The sequence below is a fragment of the Oncorhynchus kisutch genome, linkage group LG8 (genome assembly GCF_002021735.2).
Source record: "Oncorhynchus kisutch isolate 150728-3 linkage group LG8, Okis_V2, whole genome shotgun sequence".
Taxonomy (NCBI): Eukaryota; Metazoa; Chordata; class Actinopteri; order Salmoniformes; family Salmonidae; genus Oncorhynchus; species Oncorhynchus kisutch.
This window is the reverse complement of record NC_034181.2, coordinates 64072783-64093037: the sequence shown is the minus strand read 5'-3', so window position 1 is coordinate 64093037 and position 20255 is coordinate 64072783. Positions and strand designations below refer to the sequence as shown.

General features: G+C 41.7%; 1 protein-coding gene across 1 annotated transcript in view; it reads right to left on the bottom strand.

Annotated features, from left to right (window-relative positions):
* The window catches only part of LOC116374867 (potassium/sodium hyperpolarization-activated cyclic nucleotide-gated channel 4), an 81702-nt gene extending 64791 nt beyond the window's left edge, over nt 1-16911 (bottom strand). Inside the window, 1 exon segment of the mRNA XM_031830827.1 lies at nt 15877-16911. Within this exon segment, the coding sequence (XP_031686687.1) occupies nt 15877-16559 (683 nt within the window). The 5' untranslated portion in view covers nt 16560-16911.
* Between the last annotated feature and the right edge of the window lie 3344 nt (nt 16912-20255).

Sequence of the window (20255 nt, the reverse complement as noted above, 5' to 3'; positions counted from 1 at the left end):
AGGTGAAATAAAAAATAAATAAAATAAATAAATAGACATTCACTATCAAAAGACACTCACTATCAAAAGACACTCACTATCAAAAGACACTCACTATCAAAAGACACTCACTATCAAAAGACACTCACTATCAAAAGACACTCACTATCAAAAGACACTCACTATCAAAAGACACTATCTACAGACACTCACTATCTACAGACACTAACTAGCTATAGACACTCACTCTCTATAGTCACTCACTATCTATTGACACTCACTATTTTTAGACACTCACTATCTACAGACACCCACTATCTGGACACTATTTATAGACACTAACTAGCTATAGACACTCACTCTCTATAGTCACTCATTATAGACACTATTTATAGACACTCACTCTCTATAGACACTCACTCGCAAGACACTCACTATCTACAGACACTCACTATCTATAGACACTATTTATAGACACTAACTAGCTATAGACACTCACTCTCTATAGTCACTCACTATAGACACTATTTATAGACACTCACTCTCTATAGACACTCACTATCTACAGACACTATTTATAGACGCTAACTAGCTATAGACACTCACTCTCTGTAGTCACTCACTATAGACACTATTTATAGACACTCACTCTCTATAGACACTCACTCGCTAGACACTCACTATCTACAGACACTCACTATCTATAGACACTAACTAGCTATAGACACTCACTCTCTATAGACACTCACTATAGACACTCACACTCACTATCTACAGACACTCACTATCTATAGTCACTCACTTTCTATAGTCACTCACTCTCTATAGACACACTATCTACAGACACTCACTATCTCAGTCTATGTCATGGAAAGAGGTATACCTAATGTCTTGTTCTCTCAGTGTATAGACACTCACTCTCTACAGACACTCACTATTAATAGCTTGCTTATGGTAGATGATAAAAAAATAGGACTCAAAATATTGTCTCTCTTTTATGCATGCTCCTCTTCAGCAGGAGAGAGAAAGTGTGTGTGTGTGTGTGTGTGTGTGGGTGCGTGTAGAATGGGGCTGTCACGCCCTGACCTTAGAGATCCTTTTTATTCTCTATGTTTGGTTAGGTCAGGGTGTGACTCGGGTGGGAAAGTCTATGTTTTCTATATCTTTGTTTTTGGCCGTTTGTGTATGTGTGTGTGTGTTTGTGTGGTTCCCAATCAGAGGCAGCTGTCTATCATTGTCTCTGATTGGGGATCACATATAAGTTGTCATTTCCCTTTTGGGTTTTGTGGGATCTTGTTTTCTGTTTAGTGTCTGTACCTGACAGAACGGTGTGCTTTCGTTTTCACTTTTGTTATTTTGTTTGAGTGTTTTTGAAAATAAAAATCATGAACACTTTCCACGCTGTGCTTTGATCCACTCCTTTTGACGAGAGCCGTTACAGGGAGAGAGACCGGAGAGAGACCAGTGACGTGCAGTCAGGGTAGGCCCTATATTGTTCTAATAAAAAGCTGTATCAAAAGAAATTCAATTATATACAAAATTGCCATTCTTTTATGCAATGTAATGTTTTTTCACAATGAGTTTGGTGTTTTTTATGCCCAAAATCCACAAATGTGCTAAAACTGCATCAAATGCTCTTGTCGACCTGTGCCTACCTTCCCATCCATTTAAATCATTGACACACCGCCGTTCCTGACTGCCGTCACTGTTGATGGACAGGGTAGGTATTGGCCTTGCTGCTTACACTAGCTCCATTCGATGCATTGAGCGGATTTCTTATTTTGCGCTCGTATATTGCCTTTAAGGCTTAAACAAGCTGTGTGGGAAAAGCACTGCTTATTTGGGCGTGTCTACATAATGTGTCGCTCATCTCGTAAACTGCGTAAGGAAGCTTGATAGCGAGTAAAAACAACCTGACAAAATGGACACTATACATCTTCTTTTAAGTGACGCAGCGTTTAAATGCACTGCATCACAGTGCTAGAGGCGTCACTACAGACCAGGGTTTGATCCCGGGCTGTATCACAACCGGCCATGATCCGGAGTCCCATAGCGCGGCGCACAATTGGCCCAGCATTGTCTGGGTTAGGGGAGGGTTTGGCCGGGGTAGGCCGTCATTGTAAATATGAATTTGTTATTAACTGACATGCCTAGTTAAATACAGGTTGGTTAAATAAAAAACAGCTGGCTTCCTGACCTTCCTCAGAAGAAGGGCCAGAAAATCATCAGATTGTTTAAACAGGAGTGGTATGAACAAAAAGACTGGCTGTTCCACCAGTAGCCACCTGTACTGTTTCCCCGTCATTTCATTTTCTGACTATCTCTGAAACTCACTTAGATAATAATACCTTTGATACAGTGATAGCAATACATGGTTATAACATCTACAGAAAAGACAAATGTCAATGGTGGAGGTGTTGCTGTTTATATTTAGAGTCATATTCCTGTAAAACCTAGAGAGGATCTCATGTTCAATACTGTTGAAGTAATATGGCTACAGGTTCATCTGCCTCACCTAAAGCCCATTCTGGTGGGAAGCTGCTATAGACCACCAAGTGCTAACAGTCAGTATCTGGATAACATGTGTGAAATGCTTGATAATGTATGTCATATCAACAGAGAGGTATATTTTCTGGGTGATTTAAATAATGAGAGTGGCTTTCATCAAGCTGCCCACTCAAGAAAAAGCTTCAAACTGTAACCAGTGCCTGCAACCTGGTTCAGGTTATAAGTCAACCTACCAAGGTAGTTAGAAACAGCACAGGAATGAAGTCATTAACATACTGTATATTGATCACATCTTCACTAATGCTGCAGAAATTAGCTTGAAAGCAGTATCTAGATCCATCGGATGTAGTGATCACAATATAGTAGCCATATCTCGGAAAACCAAAATTATAATATGAGGTCATACAATATGTTTTGTAGTGATTCCTATGTTGTTGATGTAAATAATATTTGTTGGTCTGTGGTGTATAATGAGGATCAACCAGATGCTGCACTTGACACATTTATGAAATTGCTTATTCCAGTTATTAATAAGCATGCACCCATTAAGAAAATTACTGTAAAAACCCAGTGGATTGATGAGGAATTTAAAAATGGTATGGTTGAGAGGGATGAGGCATAAGGAATGGCAAATATATCTGGCTGCACAACCGATTGGCGAACATACTGCAAATTGAGAAATGATGTGAATAAACTAGACTATGAAACAAAGATAAATGATATAAGGAATGACAGTAAAAAGCTTTGGAGAACCTTAAATGACATTTTGGGCAAAAAGACAAACTCAGCTCCATCATTCATTTAATCAGATGGCTCATGCGTCACAAGACCCACGGATATTGCCAATTACTTTCATGATGTTTTTAATTGGCAAGATTAGCAAACTTAGGCATGACATGCCAGCAACAGACGCTGACACTACACATCCAAGTATAACTGATCAAATGTTGAAAGACAAGCCTTGTAATTTTGAATTCCGTAAAGTGAGTGTGGAAGAGGTGAAAAAATTATTGTTGTCTATCAACAATGACAAGACACTGTGATCTGACAACTTGGATGGAAAATTATTGCCACTCCTATTTGCAAAAGTCATTCCGCTACCTAAGAATGCTGGCTCAAATAGCCAACCAATCAGCATGTCACCATCCCTAGGTTACCATCCCTAGGTTACCATCCCTAGGTTACCATCCCTAGGTTACCATCCCTTTTGAAAAAATGGTGTTTGACCAGGCCCTACAGGTACTAGTTTTGTCACACCTGGATACTGTTCAGTCATGTGGTCACAGCACAGAGAGCTAACATTAATGATATGCATGTCAATCACTCATGGCTCAAAGTGGAGGAGAGATTTACTTAATCACTACTTGTTTTTGTAAGATGTATTGACAAGCTGAATGCACCGAGCTGTCTGTTTAAACTAACACACAGCTCGGAGACCCATGCAAAACCCCACAAGACAAATGAGCAGCAAAAGCAACATGTGACCATGCACAATGCTAACCCACTGGGCACACATTGGTTGAATCAGTGTTGTTTCCACGCCATTACAATGACGTTACGTTGAATCAATGTGAATAGACGTTGAATTGACATCTGTGCCCAGTGGGATGGTAGCCTAAAGGAAAAGAAGGACCTTAGTAAAGCAACATGCTTAGGGGAGCATTTCGTGGTGATGATGAACCCAGACACTTGACGACTCGGTGTTTTTAGGTAGGCCTACATCAAGCAGAATACAGAATGATTTGATTTAAGCAGTCCGTGATGTTAGGACAGATGAATAGACTTTGTTTACAAGTAAAGGTAGACCTGCATTTTTGTTTGCAATTTGCGGGTTAGGGTACTGTTGAATGAATATGAGAATAATTGTTTATTAGCCTTTTCAAATTTGTAAAACGTAACCAGTGCGTGTGAAACTAACTGTGCCCACAAACCGTCTAATTGACTGTCCACAAACAGTAACAATTATAGATGGCTAGACAGAGGTGCTGTCCATTGAGTACCACAGTTAACCTGCTGAATCCTGGCCACGGCCTCAGCTACCTTATAAAATACTGAAGCTCATTTTCATCATTGTTCCAGCTCATTCTGTTACGGGATACTCCAGGACGTGCCGATTCTGCCGGTACCAGATTACGTGTGAATCTGTCGAAATGTGGAAGCTATACTGTCCACTAGGGGCAATGTGAGCACATATTACCTTCTAATAGGCTTGCAAACTGGTTGTTTTGGATGGGCGTTTAAGCCACAGACTCCGGCTCTGAGGGTCACGTGTTCAATCGCAGTGCTAGACACTCGTTTTTAGTTTTTTAGTTTTTTAGTTTGAAGCCTTTCCCAAACCTTAACCACTCAGAATGAATGCCTAAACTTAAAGGGATACTTCGGGATTTTGGCATTCTTGCAAATACCAATAAACTTCCAGCCATTGCACTTAGGGCTACTTAGCTTTGGCTCGCAAAACTACCTCTAACATCCTTCATATTGGACACAGAGACATAACATTTTAAACCTATCCCTAACCTTAACCATTCTGAGTTAATGCCTAACCTTAAGTTTTAGTTTCACCTTTGCAGAGTTTTACTGACAGCTAAAATACGGCACCACATGGCATAATTAAAACGTAAAGCCAAGGCTTAATTCTGTAACTGTAGTTACGCCATAGCCTGCCGTTTTATTTGGAGATTTGGTTGCATTGTTCGGTCAAGTTTGCTTTGTTCACCTTGATAATGTAAGTAATAACTTTCATTTATGCCCTTTATTCCAATGCATTATGTTAATTTATCTATTGCTTCATATCTGTCATTGTTTGCATTTGCATAGCTCCCATTGCTTTGTTTTTCATGTCGACATTTGATTTATCAAGCTATAATTTCGTTTTGACTTGACATTTTTCAGTAATTTCGATTGTTGATATGGACATTTCCTTAGTACCTTTAAAGTGGCAGTGCAGTCAAAAAAGTGATTTTCCTGTGTTTTTTATACAGTATATTTCCACATTATGAGATTGGAATAATACTGTGAAATTGTGAAAATTATGATAATGCCCTTTTAGTGTAAGAGCTGTTTGAAAAGACTGCCTTTCAGCTTGTTTGGCTGGTTGGGGTTTTTGGACTGCCTGGTGACATCACAACGTATATGTTTTTGGGGGTACTTTTTCATGATATCCAATTAGTAGTTACAGTCTTGTCCAATTGATGCAACTCCCGTACGGAGAGAGCCATGCGTCCTCCAAAACACGACCCCGCACAGCAACACTGCTTCTTGACACATTGCTCTCTTAACCCGGAAGCCAGTCACACCAATGTGTTGCTAGAGCGCAATGGGACAAGGACATCCCAGCCGGCCAAAACATCCCCAACTCAGAAGACACTGGGCCAATTGTGCGCCGTCTCATGGGTCTCCCGGTCGCGGACCTGGATCTGTAGTGACGACTCGATCACTGTGATGCAGTGCCTTAGACCACTGCACCACTCAGGAGGTCCAGGCGATATAGGTTAATAGACCAATAACAAAGAGAGTTTGCCCTTCTCTCTGCCAATAACAACTAGTTATCAGGTTACATATCCCTCCAATTAGGCTCATGCAATTAGGCCCCTCTCTCAGACCACTTCCAAGCAGTCTTCTTGCTTGAGAAATTGCTTTTATTCTTTTTGAGCTATTATTCTTTTTGTATTTTGGTGTTATTTTTGACCACTTCAATTGAAAAACAATTACACTAAGGTACTTAATTGTTACCTAGATATGATTTGATATTGAGATAAAAACGGCTGCATTGGTGTCATGCCCTGATCTGTTTCACCTGTCTTTGTGCTTGTCTCCACCCCCCTCCAGGTGTCGCCCATCTTTCTCATTATCCCCTGTGTATTTATACCTGTGTTCTCTGTTTGTCTGGTGCCAGTTTGTTTTGTTTGTTTCATAAAGCCTACCAGCGTTTTCCCCTCTGTTCCTGTCTCTTGATTATTCCTGGTTTTGACCGTTTCTGCCCACCCTGTGCCAGCCTGCCGTCCTGTACCTTTGCCCCACTTCTCTGGATTATCGACACCTGCTTGCCTTGACCTGTCATTTGCCTGCCCCGTTGCTGTAATAAACATTGTTACTTCGAGACAGTCTGCATTTGGGTTTTATCTGAAACGTGATAATTGGACAGTTAGAAATTATCATGACACAAGCCGAGATGGCTTGACACAGGAGGCAGATGGTTAGTCTTACAATATGTATTAATCCAATAGGGGAAGGCAAGAGAATGGTCGTGGACAGACAAAAGGGTCAAAACCAGTTCAGAGTCCAAAAGGTACCGAAGGGCAGGCAGAATCAAGGTCAGGCCTGGCAGGATGATCAGGCAGGCGGGAAAGAAGTCCAGAGTCAGGCAGGAGTCAAAACCGGAAGGACTAGCAAAAGGAGTACGGGAAAAACACGCTGGTTGACTTGACTAGAGAGAGAGACAGGAAACACAGGGATAAATACACTGGGGAAAACAAGCGACACCTGGAGTGGGTGGAGACAATAACGAGGACAGGTGAAACATATCAGGGTGTGTCAGCAATATTATTAATTATATGTGTGTGTAATAATATTTCTCATAATATGTGTGTGTGCTTGCTTGCACGTGCGGTGCTTTGGTGGAATTGTGTCCATATACTGGTATTTTAATGCCACCTATTGTTTGTAATTGTGATTGGCTACATCGGTCTATGGTATGGTGGGGCTGAGTTAAGCAGCGTCGGATGATAAGAAATATTCAGCTATCACTTGTGTATCTTTAGCTACATTTGTATTTAGGCCTACATTGGTGAATATATTTGTCAATTTGGGTTAATAGCCTATGTCACTCTGGTTGTTGGAGCAATCTGTTGTATGGTGAACTTGGGCTTCAGCGAGGTTTATTTGTGAGTAAATCTGGCTTTGATAATAGCTAGTGCCTCACCAGCCACCGACCTCCCCACACGTCACTGATCCACACAGTAATGTGTCACTGGAACATGCAGCAATGGTAATTACTGCTTCAGCTGGCTTTGATGATTACAAATCAAACTTGTATTTCTTCAAGAAAGTTTGCTGTTAATTTCACAAGGCTGCCATCATGTCCCCAGCTGCCATCTGACTGTAATCCACATAGATTTTAGTCAGAAAATCTAGACCCCCTCTCCCTTTTCCTCCACCTATCTCATGTGGGAATGCTGGTTCATTCTATATTCTCCTATCACAGGTCTTTTATCCAAATGGCCTGGGGATAGTTATGTCTAGCAGGCTGTAGCAGGCAGGTCTGCAGAGCTCTAGGTCACCTAGATGTCACACCAACGACACACACACACACACACACACACAGGGCTTGAGACTTTCTCCTTCACTGCAGGGTGATGAATAGAGAGAAATAACTTTTTCACATCACACAACACTGCCCCTGAAACGTTGAGATAACTGAAACTGGCATATTTACCACTGGTCCGTGGAACAATAATCACAGACGTCTAGCAGCAAGAAAAACACATTTGATAGTGAAAAGTGTTAAAAGAAGAAAAACTTGTGAATGGATCTGGGCTGTCTGGGGTTGTGAATCCACCTGGTGAGATTATAAATTGATGTTGCAGAGGACAGAACAATGGGAAGGACACACAACGAACCAACACAGTATTTGCCAGGTGACAAAAATACTTCAAAAAAATGTATATCAATATAATCTCACCCAGCAGATTACCAACGTTATTGTTAATTTCTAATTAAATTACATAATAAGAATACATAAACATACATATATTCTCAAAGGAGGCGTGTTTGCTTTGTGTGTCACACTCCCACAAGTGTACTGAGGTCACACGGTACATTTCAATCACTCTGCCGCCGTGCCACGTTGACTGGCAGCCCGCCCCCACGGCCCACCCTCAACCTCTCCATCCCATCCTCCCTCCATTAAATAAATTGTGTTGTAATAATCTCCTGTGATGTGATGTGTGCTCCTAATATTGGTGGATGGACACGGCGGCAGCCTCTTTTGATTACCCCACTCTCAGGCTCGGCCAAACCCAAAGCTCACGCTAATCCTGTGCTGTACCTTCACTAAATGAAAAAAAGGGTGCAATGACTCCTCCGGCCGCACCCACTTCCCCACTATGGCATCCCCTACGCCATAGGCTATTAGCACTGTGGTGTGCCGTGCAGAGGAGAGGGGAGACATGCTCCATGGGGGCTGGCTGGGGGCCGGAGCAGGGGGCGACTCTCACTCTCAACACCCACCAATAGGGTTTGAGCAGTCAGACTGAAACTACGGCTGCATGTGGCCACCAAGCAGGGTGGAGAGCCTGCATTATTTCCTCCCAGCTCATTTTCTATGAATCACCCAATGACAAGCTAGAGGTCCCGCAAGATCCAAACAAATCAATATGAAAACGCACCCTCAAATCAACTGTAATCAACCTGGCTGAACGTAGACAACACTGTCATCTGATCCCACCCCCTCCCTTTCTACCTGAGCTACGAGCAAGTCGAGAGCGAGCGATAAAGTGTGTGCGTGCGTGTGTGCGTGCGTGCCTGTCATCAAGCAGAGGAACAGTACTAGAGCATTGCAACCGTGTATTACACCTGTGTCATTTGTCATTCAAATAGCAATTTTCCGAGAGGTTTTAGTACCCAGTCACTATAGTGTATTAGAAACAGTCTACTGTACATTGATTTAGCCCATAGCTTTCTCAACCTATGAAACCAACTAAGACTGAACAGGCAATGCTGAATTTCTGTATGACAAGCTATTTGTTGTGCTTCCAACAGACACATTTTATAAAGCACTGTCACGAGATCAATATGACGAGCCACCATACAAATACAGCTCTGCTTTCATTCAATGTGCAATCTTCATTTATGTACACAAAATAGAAATGGGGGAGTCAGTTATACGACCTCATTCTGAATTGGGATGCCATTATTGTTTTGATGAACCAAAAGGGGATACAAACGGAAGCCTTTATACACACAGAAGACATGTCTAGACTGGAATACAAGGGACAGTTCATATATTTACTTTTGAGCTGCTGAAACATTTGCAGTTTTGATTCAGCAGGAAGCGTTCCCCTTTAGTTTCATAATGACAGCCACAACTCCTATCCCAGTTTTACAGGCTGATCGCTACAGTACATTTCCAAACAGAGATGTATTTTAGAAACAGGATAATAACCCTGTCATGGGGAGTTAAAGCAAGCTGAACTAATGGGTGTTACCAAATGCATTCAGAAGGAAGTATTTCTGCTAATGCACATTTGGACATAAAGGTGTTTCTTGGCCCTCGAAATGTATTCAACCTACAGTAACGTGCATTCTGTCTTCTAAATCTGCTCTACTTCTCTTTAATGTATTCCTATGTAAAGGGAACAGGAGGAGAAGGAACTAGAAGATGTCTTTTTAGAGGCCTTTTTTACTGCCGAATGAAATCTCTTTGGGGATATGGCGATGGTTATGCAGGATGAATAAAAGGCCAGGTGAGATGTGGGATTTGAAGGTTTGAACAGGGAATCTCCTGGCAGAGGGTGAGGCGGAGGGAGGAAGTTGACTGATTGACAGACACAGCAGGCCAGGTTAACCTCCTCTTTTGATTGGGTTGGGAGCACTGTTTCATGTTTAATAGAGTGTTCAAACCCAAAATAAGCTTTCATGTTAAAAGTATTGTCATTTTCCAACTCCGTGGCGATACGGCAGTATTAAACAATATACTACTACTGATGATGCATCGTTAAGCGTGCTGCTGAATTACAAGGTTATTAAAAGGTACTTAAAGATTGGAGAACAACGTTTTGCTGCCACATCATCCATCATTAACCTTGCCAAATCTCTCACTGATTCACCCCATACAAAACACCAATCAATCACATCTGCTGCAGGCTGGTTGGCTGGCTGGCTTACTACATCACTTCCCCAAAGAAAGGAAGAAGACGCATGTTCAGCAATGAGAAGAAATGAGGCTGTACAGCTTTGGCTCTGGAAATGAGCCTTTAGATTGGATTACGATGCCATTTTTAAGCCGTCTTTTCCCCTCAGAAGACGTGCTGTGCTCCTCCTCTCCCTCTCAACATTATGCAATAGTTGAGAAGAGAAAATATTGCTGAATTTCTGTAGTCATGATTGTGTGTGACTCCCAGTGACACTTTAATTTGTGCGTATTAAATAGCAAAGGCTTTGGTGCAGCCAGGGAAATTGAAACTCAATCACAGAGTTCTGACTTCTCCAACCATGCCCATTACAAAATCCTCCTTCATCTCCTTCTATACTTTAATTTCAGCCATGTGTTTATTCGGTCTTTGATTGTAGTCAATATGCCTGCCTGGGGAACTATTTTGTGTTTTCTATGGCAACAACATCTTCCTGATCTTCCTGTCTGGGTTGGCGCCCCCCCTTGGGTTGTGCCGTAGCGGAGATCTTTGTGGGCTATACTCGGCCTTGTCTCAGGATGGTAAGTTGGTGGTTGAAGATATGCCTCTAGTGGTGTGGGGGCTGTGCTTTGGCAAAGTGGGTGGAGTTATATCCTTCCTGTTTGGCCCTGTCCGGGGGTATCATCGGATGGGGCCACAGTGTCTCCTGACCCCTCCTGTCTCAGCCTCCAGTATTTATGCTGCAGTAGTTTATGTGTCGGGGGGCTAGGGTCAGTTTGTTATATCTGGAGTACTTCTCCTGTCTTATCCGGTGTCCTGTGTGAATTTTAAGTATGCTCTCTCTAATTCTCTCTTTCTTTCTTTCTCTCTCTCTGGCAGGAGCTGAGCCCTAGGACCATGCCTCAGGACTACCTGGCATGATGACTCCTTGCTGTCCCCAATCTACCTGGCCGTGCTGCTGCTCCAGTTTCAACTGTTCTGCCTGTGATTATTATTATTTGACCATGCTGGTCATTTATGAACATTTGAACATCTTGGCCATGTTCTGTATAATCTCCACCCGGCACAGCCAGAAGAGGACTGGCCACCCCTCATAGCCTGGTTCCTCTCTAGGTTTCTTCCTAGGTTTTGGCCTTTCTAGGGAGTTTTTCCTAGCCACCGTGCTTCTACACCTGCATTGTTTGGGGTTTTAGGCTGGGTTTCTGTACAGCACTTTGAGATATCAGCTGATATACGAAGGGCTATATAAATACATTTGATTTTGATTTGATTTGAACAACACAAACAAACACTTCCTCATTATCATAATCCTCTTTTAAAGCTGCAATATGTAACTTTTTGGGTGACCTGACCAAATTCACATAGAAATGTGAGTTATAGATATGTCATTCTCATTGAAAGCAAGTCTAAGAAGCAATAGATTGTTCTATGTCCACTATTTCTATGGTTCCAGTTCTTAAGTTTTGTTTTTACATGTTTTACTTTCAGTTTTGTACACCAGCTTCAAACAGATAAATACAATATTTTTGGTTATGGAAAATACATTTCACAGTGATTTAGATGGTACAATGATTCTCCACGCAAACAAGAATTAATCCAATCTCTCACACAAGTCTGTAGCTATACAACCTGTTAGTGGAGGGTGCTTAGTGGGATGACACTGCAAAAAAGTAGTTTGTTCATCTCAAATACATTTAGACAGCTGCACTCATTAGCTATTATCAAAAACCCGACCATAGGCAACACAGTGACCAGGGTCTGGCTTCAATGATGGACTCTTTTGGCATAGAGGAACTACGTCACTGTCTACACAGATAAGGGAAGACAAAAAAATCTGCGGACACTCCCAATAAATCACGAGACAGACATGCCAGAGCGTCGCGATTCAGAAGTTTGCAGTCAATACCTTTGCATCAACTACCTTAACTAAAACCTGTGCAAACTAGCTACTTGGGAAACGCAGTCATTATAAATTGCCTCTGTGATCTCCATCTTGCTAGCAACAATTTTGTAGTTTATTTAAGCTGATAAAGTAGTAACGTAGGCAGTGACAGTTCCTCTATGCCAACAGATTCCATCATTGAAACCAGACCCTAGTCACTGTTGCCTAGGGTCGGGTTTTCAAGACTACTCATTAGCAGAGTATTGTACTTCAATGGGGACACTTAAGCTTGCTGAAGCACAGAATGTTCATTGTGACCTATGTTAAGGGTAAAGGCATCAACTGGATGACTAAATTATAACGATAGCAGACCATTTAACAATGAGTCAAGACTGAAAGAGATTTTTAATTGCACAAGTGAGAGGAACGTCCCATGTAATCACAGCCAACTGATTTTATAGCGTGTAAACTGCTGTCAGCTAGCTGAAATGTTTCAAATATAATTACGCCGATATACAGTAATACCCTCCCACACACACTGAGCAAGGCAAGTGATTGACCTGATTCTCATGCCACTTGGCAGGCATGGCCACTGGACATTATGATGTGTTGGATGCCAGGCGGAGTCAGAGACTGTAGCTACAGAGGGAGGGGGTATAATAGAACTGGCAGACTCCTGTCTATAGAGTAACTCTCGCCTCACTTCTTTAGAAGGGGAAAGAGTGGAGTAGGGAGTGTAGGTAATTATAGCAAGAGTGGGAGGCAATTGCAGGTGTGGAAGACAGAGGAGTGACTTTAGTGTAGGAGGTGCTATCTGTAGTGGTACAGGTGGGAGGGGTCACATTGGGAAAGGAGATGATGGCCCTTGTGGAGGGAGAGAGGGGTAAGAGCCAGGTAATTGATTGCAGCATCTGTGATCTAGCCCTCGCTGAATACCAATACTCCCCACTGAGAAAGAAATCATCCAATAACATTGGTATGAAATGTGTAAACATAATCAGAATACTGACAATAAGACAAAAGGAATCCAGTGATCCAGTTACTGAATACTGTGTATTATGAAGGTTACTCAACACTGTTGGAAAATATCCCTGGATAAAACAAATAAAAAATGATGGTACAATAAATCGTATGATTCAACTCCCAACTTACACAGATATGCATTTCTACTATTATATACGGTCACTTGCACAGTGCACACACACACACACCTACACACAGACACATACACTTCTTGCAAAGGTAAAGCAAATGACATCCCATTTCTTTTCTTGGCAGCCTGAGCTAAGTAATCCAGGCATCTGAGAAATGTGCACCATCCTGTGATGTGAAGGCAGCAGAATGTCTGTGTAGATTCACAAGACCAATGGGGAAACAAGCAGATAAATCAGTCTGTTTTCCATGGAGAGTGCCTTCCTTTCCCTGAGACTTCTCTCTCTATCCACAGCCCTGGGCTGTGTCTGCCTGCCTGACACTGCTGCCTGCCTGCTCCCTCTCTCCCACTCTGGCCGCCAGCCTAGCCTGCCTGTAAACACTCGTCACGCAGACTTGTCTCTCGCAAGCGAGACAAACCTGGTCTTGTTCTTGAAGCACTACTGTTATGACACACCTTCTGCTTGTGTGACAGGTGATGGGGTTGGATGAGGCATTACTGTATATCATTATATCAGTGTACAGTAGATGAACCAAAGACAAACTAGCTGGATCAGATCCAATGTCAAGGACAGGGAAAGATCTGCTGGGCAATTAGGCTTCTGCTATTGTCTTTCACAACACTATGATACATTTTTGCACTTAGCGTTTCGTCTGGTAACAATAAAGGCATTAGCCAGCATGTAATGTCAATAGCTGCAGGCTTTTATTTTAACTATATGATTAGAGATTGTGTATGTCCAGTTGACAATTCAGTGTCACCTCAAAAGAATAAGGTAAGCATGAGGTCAGAGGTCAACTTTTGAAAAAGTTTTCATGCGCCATTTCATTGTCCTTGAAACGCTGATACAGATCCCCAATATGGCAGCCAGAGACAAAATGTGTCAATGACCTAAATATTTTTGAACGTATCAGAATACTGAAAAGTATGGTGACTAGGTAGGTTAAGATCACCTCTCAAATGTTTCATGAATTTTAGATAATTTGGTTGAACTCATACATGAAAGAACAATCAGCATTCATGTATATTACTATAATTTGTTTCAAATTGCGTTAAACTGTAATATAGTTTAATATAATATAGTATGATATTGTACAATATATATTTACTATTTAAATTATGCATAACAAATATTACTATTGCAATATCAAACTTTTTATCTGGTTGCTGCGATACTATAATCCACTTTTGGAGAAAAAAAATATCCTTAATAAAATATTCCCTCCTAATCTATCCTATATTACATGCATGAGCTGAATGATTACAATCCACTAAAGAAATTAAACCTGTGTAAGAGGTTGTTATTAACTTAATTACATTATTGGGATTATAAAGATCACTACTTATTTTGAAAATGTGTGAAAATGCTTTATAAATGCAGGCTACATTCATATGGGTTTGTGCTGTAACTCATACTCTCTGTAGCCATGTTCCACCATAATGTTCCACCATAATGTTCCACCCGTTCTATGGATATACTTCAGAATTCACTCTATGTTTTTGGACATATGGCCAGTAGGCCCTTGACGTATAGCATCAATAATGGACAATGTCCATAATGCTAAGCAATCCTGTGCTTTACATTTGAAGCCATGCATCACATGCATGCACTGTACTGTATAGCCAATGTCATAGTCAAGGGCAATACTTAATGAATAACAAGAGAATGAGGCTGCACTTCCATGTATACCTCATATGAAAACTTGAAGAACGATACTGGTCATTTATAGGTAGAACTGGTTATGATAATTTTTAACACATGAAACCTGAAACCTTAAATACTAGTGTGTGTGTGTGTGTGTGTGGGTGGGTGGGGGGGGTGGGGGGGGGGGGGGGGGGGGGGGGTCATCAGTCATTAGCACATCACCTCACATAAAGCCAATAGAGTTGCTGTACATTGATTAGTGATAAATCATTTCCCTGAATATAACTTGGATTTCATGAAAAAGAGAGAATATTACATTGGTACACTTCCATTGATTCTGTTTAAGAAAATGAACAGACACCTTTGAGAACCATCTATGTGTGTGATGTTTGGCCTGTTCCTGCCACACATTATTCTGATGCCACGTTACATTTATTAGACTATTATTAGATGTCCAATGTTGAATAAGTTATTATAGCTGATGTCTAATAAATACATTTAAAATGAAGAGTAAGTATCATGGGATTATGTCATTCTTAGACGTGTAAATTATTTTTGATTTGTTTTCAATTCATTAAACAAATTGTTCCACACACATTTATGTACAGAATTAGGGATAAACAAAATGTATCCTTTTATATCCGAGATGATGGCATTTTCTTATGTCATCATTAAATACCCTATCACTAATGCATTTGCCATTGTACCTGATATCGAGATAGTGAAATTATCAGTTGAAAATAAAGTACCCATTTCATTTGCCTTGAAGGCTAGGTGAGTGTGTATGGACGCATCCTGCCCACACTTCATCCGCGCATGACGCTCTGACGTCTGACCAGAGCACAATGGAGGTAGTTACCTGAAATCACTGTACGGGTGAATTATCCAAAATCCGGCGGATTTAACCCGCTCTTGTTCCCGTTCCACCGCCTTTTCGCTCCCAAACATCCTTAGGGAGAACTTGTTGACCCCCGGTTGCAGCATTGCCCCAAACTGCCTGTGTATGAATCCTGCCTGGTACAATCTCTCGTCGTCCGGCGAAATTTGATCAATGCCATCCAACTTTATGAACCCTGATTCCTGGTCAAGAGAAGCATGTTGGGCACCACCAGCACCACCAGCGCTGGCGCCTTGCGCACCTTGGTCCGCCCCACCGCCAATAGCTCCGGGGGGGCTCTCCTCGCTCGGGGTGACGTCCCCTTCCGTGATGAGGCGCCTCTGCTCCGCCGAGTCTGAGTCGTGCACATGCCGACTGGTGATGGAGGAGAAACTGCCACGAAATCTCCGACAATCTCCGTTTAAACTGGTCTTCGTTGGTCTCCCAATGTCTGTCTCCATGATCACCGTGTCTCCACTTCTGGTCTCCCCGATGCCTTTGAGGCTTCCTCTGGAGGTTGGTGACGGCAAGGGTTTCATCCTAATACTCTTCCTCCGGGTGTCCTTGTCGCCGTCTTCTCCTTCGCCCATAATATAAGCTTTCTGTCCAATATGCTGTGGCAAACTGTAGAGCCTTTTACGCATGGAGGAGTGCAACCTGTCCATTATGACATTGAGACGGAACGAACAATTTCAAATGCAATAGATGTCCAGAATAGGATGGTTATTGTTGAGAAGTATAGCCACGAACCACACAGCTCCCTATCTGTGAGTGAGAGCGACCAGTCTGGAGCTAATCTCAAACCCTGAAAGCATTACACTGATACACATGACACGGGCGGCTGTGGCTCTTCTGGTGCAAATACAGGAAGAGGCTCCTCTCTCGATCATTACCTTACAGTTTAGATATGCCTTCTCTCGCTGCATTGACAGTCCGATTCACCATAACACTCATGGTAGGCACGTACGCTCAAACCGTGTGCGCACCAAGTGAGGGGGAAAAATCTGGTAGAAGCCACCTTAGCATATGTGAGGGACGTGCCGACTGACAGAGATGAGACGAGGAGGTCATGAACAGCGTAAGGAGGGATGCTCTTTTCCTCCAGATTTGTGTCAGCTGCCTCTCAATAATAAACAATGCAATGCAATCACGCACCATAGGCTACATCAGCAGCAGCATCCAAGGACCCGCTGACATCTATTGTCCCAAGCATTCTGGTAGGATGAATATTCATGAAGCTGATGGGTTGCCATAGGAGCCAACGTGGTTTTAGAGCATTTCGTATTACTCTGTAGTCTACATAAATCTGAGACACTCCATTTAGTATGATATGTTACCTTTCATATGGTATGTATTAATTTGTGGATGTCCATCATCCATTTTGTATGATATGTTTCAAATTACTATGATATGTTACGACTTGCAATTCATATAATATGTTACAAATATGGAAAAGGATATGTTACGAATTCCAATTTGTGGTGGCTAATCAAATAAAATAAAATAAAATTTATTTATATAGCCCTTCGTACATCAGCTGATATCTCAAAGTGCTGTACAGAAACCCAGCCTAAACCCCCAAACAGCAAGCAATGCAGGTGTAGAAGCACGGTGGCTAGGAAAAACTCCCTAGAAGCACGGTGGCTAACACTAGCTAGCATGAGGGGTTAGGGATTAAGGTTAGGAGTTAGGTTAAAGTTAGGGTTCGGGGAAGGGTTAAAATTAGGGTTAGGTGAAGGGGTGGCTCCAACTTGCCCAGCAGTCTAAGGCACTGCATCTCAATGCAAGAGGCGTCACTGCAGTCCCTGGTTTGAATCCAGGCTGCATCACATCTGACTGTGATTGGGAGACCCATAGAGCGGTTGGGGGTAACCGTCATTGTAAATAAGAATGTGTTCTTAACTGACTTGGCTAGTTAAATAAAGGTTTAAAAAAGTGGATCAGGTTAGCTTGACTTGGGCAAGAGCTCACTGACTACCGGCACCTTAACTGTTCTACTGCTTGAGCTCCTGTTCCACTTATAGGGATATTAGCTGAATAGTTAAGTGGAGCTCCTGCACCTAAATATAAACAGTATCGGCACCTATTTCAGTCCAAGTCAAGCACTGGTTAGCTAACATGCTAAGCAGTTAAAAAGTAGCGAAAAGTTGTTAAAATGCTGAAGTTTCCGTAATTAGATTCGAACACGTCTTCGCGTTATACATCCACCTCGAACAACCCCACTCCTTTCATTATTTGCCATAAGTAACCTTCTATCTTATGTAACCATGTAACATATCATAGTAATATGTCTAGTCTATGAGACCAGTCTGTAGGAGCGAGAACCGCAAATAAGCAAAGCTCTCCCCAATTCTTGAATAGCTATCGTGTCCTTTTAAAGTTACAGTTGAAGTCGGAAGTTTACAAACACCTTAGCCAAATACATTTAAACTCAGTTTTTCACAATTCCTTACATTTAATCCTAGTAAAAATTCCCTGTTTTAGGTCAGTTAGGATCACCACTTTATTTTAAGTCTGTGAATTGTCAGAATAATAGTAGAGAGAATTATTTATTTCAGCTTTTATTTCATTCATCATATCATCATATCATCACCCCAGTGGGTCAGAAGTTTACATACACTCAATTAGTATTTGGTAGCATTGCCTTTACATTGTTTAACTTGGTTCAAACCTTTTTGGGTAGCCTTCCACAAGCTTCCCACAATAAGTTGGGTGAATTTTGGCCCATTCCTCCTGACAGAGCTGGTGTAACTGAGTCAGGTTTGTAGGCCTCCTTGCTCGCACATGCTTTTTCAGTTCTGCCTACACATTTTCTATAGGATTGAGGTCAGGGCTTTGTGATGGCCACTCCAATTCCTTAACTTTGTTGTCCTTAAGCCATTTTGCCACAACTTTGGAAGTATGCTTGGGGTCATTGTCCATTTGGAAGACCCAGTTGCGACCAAGTTTTAACTTCCTGATTGATGTCTTGAGATGTTGCTTCAATATATCCACATATTGTTCCTTCCTCATGTTGCCATCTATTTTGTGAATAGTCCCTCCTGCAGAAAAGCACCCCCACAACATGATGCTGCCACCACTGTACATCACGGTTGTTCTCCAAACATAACGATGGTCATTATGGCCAACCAGTTCTATTTTTGTTTCATCAGACCAGAGGACATTTCTCCAAAAACTACGATCTTTGTCCCCATGTGCAGTTGCAAACCGTAGTCTGGCTTTTTTATGGCGGTTTTGGAGCAGTGGCTTCTTCTTTGCTGAGCGGCCTTTCAGGTTATGTAGATATAGGACTCGTTTTACTGTGGATATAGATACTTTTGTACCTGTTTCCTCCAGCATCTTCACATGGTCCTTTGCTGTTGTTCTGGGATTGATTTGCACATTTCACACCAAACTACGTTAATCTCTAGGAGACAGAACGCGTCTCCTTCCTGAGCGGTATGACGGCCACGTGGTCCCATGGTGTTTATACTTGCATACTATTGTTTGTACAGATGAACGTGGTACCTTCAGGCATTTGGAAATTGCTCCAAAGGATTAACCAGACTTGTGGAGGTCTACCATTTTTTCTGAGGTCTTGACAGATTTCTTTTGATTTTCCCATGATGTCAAGCAAAGAGGCACTGAGTTTGAAGGTAGGTATTGAAATACATCCACAGGTACACCTCCAACTGACTCAAATGATGCCAATTAGTCTATCTAAAGCCATGACATAATTTTCTGGAATTTTCTAAGCTGTTTAAAGGCACAGTCAACTTAGTGTTTGTAAACTCCTGACCCACTGGAATTGTGATACAGTGAATTATAAGTGAAATAATCTGTCTGTAAACAATTGTTGGAAAAATTACTTGTGTCATGCACAAAGTAGATGTCCTAACCAACTTGCCAAAACTATAGTTTGTTTTAACAAGAAATTTGTGGAGTGTTTGAAAAATGTGTTTTAATGACTCCAACCTAAGTGTATGTAAACTTCCGACTTCAACAGTATATCCCCTCGGGATTGTTTTATGCCAGCCCAGGCTATGCGTGTCCAAAGGTGATACTTACGCTACTATGCCATTCTTCATGCTTTTGTTCATCAGGTTGTAGAATATACAGACAGAAGCTGTGGTAGAATGATCAGCTGGTAAGGGAAACTGCTGCACTAATTTAATGCCATACAGCACAGGTGATTTATCAAGATAACTTTCACAGACCAAACATGTCCACGTTTTTTCAAAATGTATATGAAATATACATGGTTAAAGGGTTATAGAGATGTATTTTTTGTCTATTTTGCTCAACTTTAACAATGCCTACATGATACAAATGAAATCAACTTAATGAATGTTAAAAAAGGATATAGGCTGTGGTAAGCCATC